Genomic DNA, 9245 nt, shown 5'->3' with positions numbered 1-9245 from the left:
TTCCTCGGACACCGCGCATAACGATAACTTTAGTGCACCGAACTGTTTTTTTTTTTTAAAAAAAAAAACTACGTTTAGTATAGGATCAAAGTTAAACAAAATGGAGGAAATATACATTATATTGAGCGATTACTTAACAAATTCATTTTTTAAATTAAGATAGCACTTATTTTAAGAGAGAGAGAGTAACCTCTTACTAGAAACTAAGCAAAGAAAATCTCAAACAATATAAGTGGGCTTAGCAATGAATACTCTAGTAGAGTATTTTCCCTATTCGTATTTTACGTAGCACTGTTTTTTTAATTTAATTTTTTATTTTATTTATTATTTTTGAGAAATCAAGAATAAATAATTTTCTTTTTTCATATTTTACTTTTAGATAATTATTTACTTGCTAAATTATTTTTCAATACTTATTAGTAAATATCAATTGTTATGATTAATATAGTAAAATTATTATATCAATATGACAAGTAAATAAGAACAGGAGCAGGAGTAGATTAATGACAAAACAAAAACATAGAATGTGTTACAAAGCCTTTTTAAACTTGTCCACATTATGACATTCATATGGGATGACTCCCAAACTCTGCTTTCTCTCCCTGCTTCTTTGTAAAACATCTTCTTTCTTTATAATTTAAAAACCCAAAATATTCCACATAATCTAAAACATGGAATTAGATGAATTACGCTCAATGTTGAAGAATTCAAGTGTGGACTTATGGGGTTTAATCGACACAGCCATTTCTGTAGCCATTCTTGATCATGGAAACGAGCTTCGTAGCCGAAGAGATGCCATTGTTGAGAAACTCTACACTCCCGTGCTATGTAACAGTTGTTATTCTGATGGAAATTATGAAAGTTTGATATGTAACAGAAGCATTGACACCAATGTTGATGATGATCATCATCACAAGTTGAAAATAGAGGAAAAGAGTACAGAATATGAAGAAGATTTAGAGAACAAGATACTCAGAATCAAGAATCATATTGAAATCCCAAATCAGGTTCTTTTGAAAAAGTTTCAGTTTTTATATTTTAATTTTTATCAAATTAGGCTTTGTATCTAACTCACGTCTCAAAGGAAAAAGGATTGTCCACGTCTTATAAGGAGTTAGAACTTAGAGAGTTAGTTTTTGGGAGCCGACAACCTAGTTTGACAGGTTTCATTACTTTTTGCTAAGATTGAAGCCCTTTTGGAATTTTCAGTCTGAGAATTGCTTGGTTGATCTGCTTCAATATCTTGCTGAAATGGACATTAGTTTCAAGGTTCTTGAGGTATTCGAAAATGCTAATTTAATTGACTATCATGATTTTACTATCACTTTTTTTGTTTTGTTTTTTGCTATGATTTTTTTTATATTTTATTTATTTGCTTTTGAAGAAAACAGATATTGGGAGGCATGTAAATAGACTGAGAAAGCATTCATCAAACGAAGTAAGACGACTTGTTAAATTACTCATCAGGTAATTTCTTTCCTTCCTTCTTAACACTTTCTGTATAATTAGTTAATGTATTAATATTTAAATTTAAGTGAAAATATTGAGCCATTTTTGGGTAATTTTACAGGAGATGGAAAGATATTGTTGATGAATGGGTGAGATTAAATACACTAGTGGAAGAAACAGGTATAACTTTGTTGAGTCTTTCACATTGGTTGGCGATGAAATTAATTAAGCGTATCCTTTTATATAGGATCTTACACGATTCTTACTCTTTAAGCTAATTTTTTAAAATTAAGCAAGCTCAACTTTTTTAAAGAAAAATCATGATATGAGAATTTCTATTTATCCTAAGTTGGTTCTCGTCTCCTGCATTATTTAATTGCGGATAGTAAAAACTTAGTGCATCGGCTTATCCTTAGTGATTTTTAATAATCACTAATTTTTACTTAACATTTGATAATGAATTAAATTTAAAAGCAATTTTATTATAATTGTTGAAATTGGGCAGGTGATGCAAACTCTCCTTTTCAACCCTACTTGAACAACTTTCAAGATATTTCAAATGCTTCATCATCTTATTGCGGTCATAAGGTAATTATAATTTTAACACTGTTTTTCCTTTTATCCCTTGTGTTTTACTGTTTAAATTTTTTGACGTTGACGGCAAATGAAATCTCTAAGTTTTTCTTATATTTGAAATTACTATAAGTCATAATGATTGTTAATTCAATTTTTTATAAAACTCTCAATGGAAACCTTATTTAGTTCTCAAAATTTAAAATTTAAAAGATGATGCACAAATCAAGACGGTTGGTGTAGTATACGGTATTTTTTTTAATGTTATTAACTTTCTTTTGAGTCAAAATAGCAGAATTTAGAGAATAACAAAATTAGTCCATCGTCAAAGCGCCTACGCGAAGATTACCTAGAAGAACATCATGGTAGGTTCTGTTTTCCAAACGCTTTTATATTATTTGATTATTGTTGCATTTTATTCATCTTTTTCAGTGGAAGAAAAAGAAAAGTGAACACACAAAGCTAAATATAGCATATTTGGTCTAAATTAAAATAGTTGTTACTCCCATTTTGTTTTTTTTAATGGTAAAGCCAAAATACAAAGGACAAGAGAAGTGGACCTTCATCAAGAGCTAGGCAGACCAAAGAACTCAGTTGTTGCCAATGGATTTCAAGCAAAATACCGTTACCTAGACAATTGATCCGTACTACATAGACCTGGAAGTGGTAAGTACCATTCATTTCCTAAACGTAATTGTTGCATTTTGACTTTTAATAAAGAGTCGTGCTTATACAAAAATTCATTCATTTAAATTGGGGTATATTGCACTTAAAAGAACGTGGTCCAGGGCGGACCTATATAGGATTTTGGAGTGCTTCGGTACTCACTAAACTCGACGCGAAATAGGTATAATTACATGAAAAATATAAAAAAATAGGTATAAAATATTTAAAAGCACACACTATAAGAAAAAGTTGATTAGGTGCATTTGCATTTAGGTTGATCTTAAGGTCCTTCATTGGAAGGAAACCCAGGTTCGAACCTCATTGAGGTGATATTTTGCTTCTTTTTCAGTTTTTACTTTTTTTTAGCACCCACCATTTTTAAATTCTGGATCAGTCACTGATATGGTCTAATGGTCAATAAAATGATTGAGAATCATGAGGTCTTAGATTCAAATTTTAGTAGAGACATAAAGCTTAAGTGGTGAAAAGCGGTGATAATTTTCACGTGAAATTAATCAAAGTATACGTAAACGAATTCGGAAACGATAATTATAAAAAAAATTAGGGTAAATTTGTCATCGATGGTTCAGTCTTGTACATAAATCGGTTAATCATTTTTTTAAAGTAATGACTAATGGGAAAAAGAATCGAAATATGCCATTGGAAAACTTTACCAAGACAAAACGAAACCAATTAATTACTTATTAATGATGTGATGATGATGAATTAACGGAGAAAGATAAAAATAAAAAAAAAAACACCACTTAGAGCCCGTTTGGATAACATTAAAAAAATAGCCTTTTAACTTAAATGATTAAAAACTTAAAATAAGTGATTATAAATAAAGAAGATAAGTGTTTGAATACAAGTGCTGAAACTGAAAAAAATTTGTTGATGTATTTTGTAAATAAGTGATGTTAAATACTTTTTTGTTGTTAAAATAACTTAAATGTCTTTAAAGTTGTTAACACCATAAATAAGGTGAATTATTTATAATTTTTAATTTTAAAATAAAATTTTTGAACAAACCTTCAATTAATGATGGATTCGATGAAAACAAAGAAGAAAGATGAAAAGGAAATTGGAGGGAAGAGATGAAGCGAAACAACAAAGAGAAAAAGAAAAAAAAATTATATATTTATGGGTTACAAGTTTAGGATATTGGTGGAATGGAAGGAAAATATAAGGGATAAAAAGATAAATATTTTGGTCAAACCTAAAAGAATTTTAGTCTAAAAAGCAAAAAGCTGATGTACCCAACTTCTCACTTTTTGATTCTTTTAATCAATTTTTAATTTTCTTTAAGCACTTTTTAATTTTACCAAACACCTTTAAAAGCTAAAAAAAAATTAAAAAATTAATTTAATCAGATTTTAATTCTATTCAAAAAAAACGGGCTCGTAGTTTGAGCCGAGGGAGAGTATAAACTTCACTGATTAAGTTAATTGAAAATTGAGATCCAATTAAAAACGAATACAAACCATTTTCAGAGGAAGTACAATGTTTGCACTTATGCAAATTGATCATTTTCAAAAGATTATAACTGATCGACAATTTTTACCGGGAATAATAATATTATGTATTCTAATATATAGAAGACTGAAGGAAGGGTCATCTTACCTGCTTGCAATTTTATTATATTACCTCTAATTAATTGTTATATGTTATTTATAATTAAAAACTTAATAATGTTTAATAAAAAAATAAAATAGAAATTTATGACATGTCTGCTTCAATCGTAATTTTACTATTTCATCCCTAATTAATTATTATAATTATTATAAATCATTTAAGTATTACAAAATTAATAATATTTAATAAAAATAAAATAATAATAAATTAACTATTGATGTTTTAAATTAACTTGACATCTTATATGAGGCTCACTTAAATTATCTTCACACCTATTTTTTTTTATAGTAATTTTGTTATATCACTGCTAATAAGTTATTATTAGTCATTTAAGATATGTCCGCTTCGCTACTCAATTGTGATTTTATATATTGCCCCTAATTAATTATTATGGTGATCTAAATATTAAAAAAATAATAATAATTCTTAAAAAGGATAAAATAGACACAAAATAATATGTCAATATAAAAAATTTGAATGACTATCAAAATTATATTAATGTCACATAAATTGGGATGAGACATAAAAAGCATAAAGTAATATATATTATTTGAAAATGAAATAAAATATAATATATATTATTTGAAAATGAGATAATATATTGTAAATAACAATATTAAGAACTTAATATAAAAATATATATTAAAAAAATTTAATTGACTATCGAAATTTTATTAGTACCACATAAATTGGAATGGAGGGAGTCTTGTGGAAAAAATATGTAAAAAAAATATTATAAATCACATAATTAACAATTTAAAAAATTTAAAATATAAAATATTTGACTGACTCTTAAATTTCACTTAAATTAGAAATAAAAAAAATATTATAAATTATAATAATTAAAAATTTAAACTATTTAAATAACTGATTATCTAAATTTTATTTTTATTACATAAATTAAAATAAAAATAATATATATTGAGTTGATACTAACACAACAATTGATAAACTTCTGCTAGTGTTTATACACTTTGCAGGCTGGGAAGACACAAGGCATTGGGAGAAAGCAAAGAGGACATTAAAGATAACAAATTAACTGACACAGAGCGAATTGTTCTTTGAGGCTATAATTGGTGTAATGTAATTTGTCACGAGCCGTGGACACCTGCAACGGACTGAGCTAAGCCACATGACATCAATTAACTGACTCTGAGAAACACGAAGTTTGAAGACTAAGCTATGTGGAGAATAGTAGTAATAATTACTAGTAGTAACCACCAGAGTTGATATAGTGGTTCAGCGCTATATCCCTTAAGTAAGAGGTCGGGGATTCGATTCTCGCCTCTGATAAATGGAGTAAATTCTATGGCCAATTTTTTACCATAAAATGCACTGACCGAGAAATAAAGAATTAATCTCAGGATTGTCGGTTGTGAAAATACCTTGAATAATTAAAAAAAATTATTAATAGTACAATTATATATGGTCAATTGGATAGGGCTAGAATTTACTAGTAATTTAATTTGGACTCCAGCCATGTGATGCATTAGGTGAATAATGAAGTTAATTGATGTGTTTTCATGACTAGATGCAGTGCACTTCTTGATATGGACTAGCTAGAAGATAGAGTTGCTTTTAAATTGTAGGTATGGGTATATATTTTCTCCGTCTCATTTTACTCGTTCTAAATTTTTTAATTTGATGTCTCATTTTACTTGTCATTTTTTACTTATTCAGACAAGATAAATTTTTTTTCCATATTTTACCCTTTGTTTTAATTAGTTTTTCTTTAAATTAAAATATAAACATCATTTAATAGGGATAAAATGATAAACTAATCATGTTATTTATTATTTTTTTTAATAGCTGTGTCATCTCAATTTGAAATAAGTAAAATGGAACGGAGGGAGTAGCATCCAGGGAAGAAGATAAATAATATGGAAGCCACTTCAATATGCAAGTGTACATATTTTATTAATTTATGGCCTTTATTACTTTCATGGAAACCTACCTTGTTCATCATTAGTAGTTGGGACTAGTTATTTCTATTTGATATGGTGGTACTTCTTTAACATCTACTGGATCTACTCTATGAAGTGTATGTTCTTATAATGAGTTCTCACAATTTCAATTTTGTTAGGAGCTTGTTATATCATTCATTATCATTAGAGCAATTTTTTTTTAATTGAAGTAAGCTTGCAAAAGCTCAGTATTAATGAGTGAAAATTGTTATCACATGAATATTTTAAAAATTGATTAAGACGAAAGTAAAAAACTTCATTTGCAAAATTTTCAAGCTGAAACATCAAATTACTGAAGAATTGCATATCAATATACTGTGAAATGAGGTTAGGGGGGTGGGCTGCGGGGTGGGGTGGTTGTTATATATAGCGGAATTCTTTCTCCTAGGTAAAACATTTACACGACATTTAGTTTACCGATGTAACCGAGTATACATTATCTACACTTTGGTTGTATATATTGTTGGTTCGAAATTGGGAGGCGTCATACGCAAGCTTAAAGTTTATAAATTATAGATATGATAAATTAGATGACAAAAAAATATCATACTAAAAATATATGATTAATTTGGTTTGGTCAAATGACCATCCACATATTAAAAATAATATTAAAAAAAATAATAAAGACACTTTAAAGATTACATTATGGATATTATTGTATTATGGTATGAGAAGGGAGATTTTCTATTTATAGATGTCTAAAATTTTTACTCCTAAAAAAGATAGCCAAATATATATGAAAAAAGTTTTATATTTTACTTTTTCGAAAAAGTAAAAGTAATTATAGAAAAGTAAAAGTAATTACTCCTCCCATCTTATTTTATGTGTCATCATTTGATCGGATACGGAGTTTAACAAATAAGTAAAGACTTGATATTTTTTATCAAAGTATCCTTTATTAAAATAATGTACTATTATTAATTTAATTAATTGAGCCTTTATAAGTGGGATCAATAAGGGTAAAATTGAAATTGCGTCTTTAAATAGTTACCAAATAAAAAAAAGTAATAACAAAAAAGAAAATGATGACACATAAAATAAAATGGAGGTAGATATTACTTTTATTTTTCTTTCAAGAAAAGTATATCTTAATTTTGGTAAGAAAATCATGACAAAAATTCTAATAAATCTTTTATTTTTGGCTTGATTTTCTGACAAAATAATTTTGATCTTCCTTCTTCACACAATCCTCACATATCACTATTGCTTATCATGATTAAAAATTGATATAAGTTAAAAATTAAAGTTCTATGCGTTAAAACTAAAAGTACGGGTTGATATTATTGAAACCATGTGTTATAAGTAAATAGGGTTGAAAGTAGAACTTTATGCATTGAAAGTGAGGACAGATTAAGAGTAGAGTTCATGCGTTAAAAATAAATGCACGAGTTGAAAGGAGCTCTAGCATTCAAAGTAAACAGAGGTTGAAAGTTGAAGCTCGTAAACATGGGTTAAAAGTTGATTTTATTTTAATGATGAAGCAACACGATTATTGAAAATATGATTGAAATATATTCTCCACATGTAGTTGGACAAAGACGTCATTATCGCCAAACTGATTGCATCTTGATTTGAAATCGCTTTGAACCTATTTGATCTCACTTCACCAAACATTTGGATATTTGAATCGTAAGTTCTAATACCATTTGTTGGGTTCGAAATAGATAGGGCCTCATGTGAATGCTTAAGTTTGCAAATCACGGATATGATAAATCAGATGACAAAGAAAAACTAAAAACATATGATTAATTTGGTTTGGTCAAATGACTTACATATTAAAAAATAATATTGAAAAACTTAAAATCTATTGGGAGAAATCTCCCTTTAAACAAAGATACTTTAAAGATTACATTGTGGATGCTATGGTGTTATGATATGAGAACGGAGATTTTCTATTTATAGATGTCCAAAATCTAACCTCCAAGAAAAAGGTTAGTCAAATATGAAAACCAAGAAAAAAGTTAGTCAAATATAAAAAGTTTTATATTTTCCTTTTTAGAAAAAATAAAGTATTTATGGTAATACTTTTATTTTGCTTTCAAGAAAAGTATAATTTAATTTTGGTAAAAAAATTAGGGCAAAAACTCTAACATATATTGTGTATAAGATATGTACATTGGATGTATAACACATATATTATTAAAATGACATGTGTATCTTGAAAAAAGTTCTATACACTTCGTATATTTGGTAGGGAGGAAATGTTTTCAAAAAAAAAAATAACTTTTAAGAAAATATGTGATTTTTTTTTTTTGGTGTGCAAGTAAAAAGTATTATCCTAAAAGTATTTGTACACATCTAACACAAAACTATATGAATGGATAGGAATAGGGCGATCGGTGTTGTGGTAAGGGTGGGGTGGGGTTGAATGGTTGTGAGGATGAGAGGATGAGAGGAGACAATATCACGTATTTTTTCTATTTTCAAAAGTTTCTCCATTAATGGACCCACTATCTATATAATGTACCTGTGGGAAAATATTCTCTAATGAGCCTTACATTATGTGAATTTAAATTAATCAGGACACTTAAATAAATTTTAATCAACTCCAAGAACAAGAAAATGAATTTTTTCTTACGAAAAGAGATGCACAACGGTATTCAGTTCTTCTACTTCTATTTCACCCTTTTTATATTTTTTTGCCAAACAAATTAATCAAGGGAAAAGACATAATTTTCCCCCCTTAAATTTATCGATAAAATTTACTTTAACATTTTTATTTTATTGATAATTATTTATCCTTCTAAATAACTTTCGCATTAATTATATTACTCCCTTAAAGGCTAATGTGGCAAAAAAAAAATTTAAAAAATAAAGTACATTTTAATTAAAAAGGTAAAAAATTAAATAAGTGAAACCATTTTTAAATTTTCAGCCACTAATCTTTCTTCTTCCTGACAACGCACCACCTTCTCTCTTTTTCTTCCTCACGCCCCACCGCCCTTTTCTTCTTTTTTCTCC

The 9245-nt window shown here is 27.6% G+C and overlaps 1 protein-coding gene across 8 annotated transcripts; it reads left to right on the top strand.

The window, feature by feature from the left end:
• The first annotated feature begins 205 nt into the window (after positions 1 to 205).
• LOC107867652 (probable mediator of RNA polymerase II transcription subunit 26c) lies at positions 206 to 6425 on the top strand. 8 transcript variants are annotated; one of them, XR_007054311.1, is made up of 9 exons: positions 521 to 1007; positions 1210 to 1278; positions 1385 to 1467; positions 1571 to 1629; positions 1955 to 2037; positions 2315 to 2387; positions 2554 to 2688; positions 5852 to 5905; positions 6130 to 6425. XR_007054311.1 is itself a non-coding variant. In XM_016713986.2 (8 exons), exons 1-7 carry the CDS (start codon positions 672 to 674, stop codon positions 2661 to 2663), a joined length of 813 nt encoding a protein of 270 aa, XP_016569472.1. In that variant the 5' UTR covers positions 206 to 671; the 3' UTR covers positions 2664 to 2688; positions 5301 to 5850. The 8 variants fall into 8 exon arrangements, 6 of the variants coding, with proteins under 6 accessions (XP_016569472.1, XP_016569474.1, XP_016569473.1 ...); XR_001673259.2 differs by having other exon boundaries at positions 5852 to 5909; XM_016713986.2 differs by lacking the exons at positions 5852 to 5905; positions 6130 to 6425 and adding an exon at positions 5301 to 5850 and having other exon boundaries at positions 206 to 1007.
• The last annotated feature ends 2820 nt before the right edge of the window (positions 6426 to 9245 follow it).

Source organism: Capsicum annuum, chromosome 4 (genome assembly GCF_002878395.1).
Source record: "Capsicum annuum cultivar UCD-10X-F1 chromosome 4, UCD10Xv1.1, whole genome shotgun sequence".
NCBI classification, from domain to species: Eukaryota; Viridiplantae; Streptophyta; class Magnoliopsida; order Solanales; family Solanaceae; genus Capsicum; species Capsicum annuum.
Note: the sequence above shows the minus strand (reverse complement) of the source record. Positions and strands in the feature narration are given on the sequence as shown.

What these genes read in the sequence shown, in the direction of transcription:
- LOC107867652 (XM_016713988.2), top strand. Translation starts at nt 672, where the DNA reads ATGGAATTAGATGAATTACGCTCAATGTTGAAGAATTCAAGTGTGGAC. An exon ending in TTAGTTTCAAGGTTCTTGAG is followed by an intron (nt 1,279 to 1,384) that starts GTATTCGAAAAT and finishes TTGCTTTTGAAG; the next exon opens with AAAACAGATATTGGGAGGCA. An exon ending in TTACCTAGAAGAACATCATG is followed by an intron (nt 2,388 to 2,553) that starts GTAGGTTCTGTT and finishes TTAATGGTAAAG; the next exon opens with CCAAAATACAAAGGACAAGA.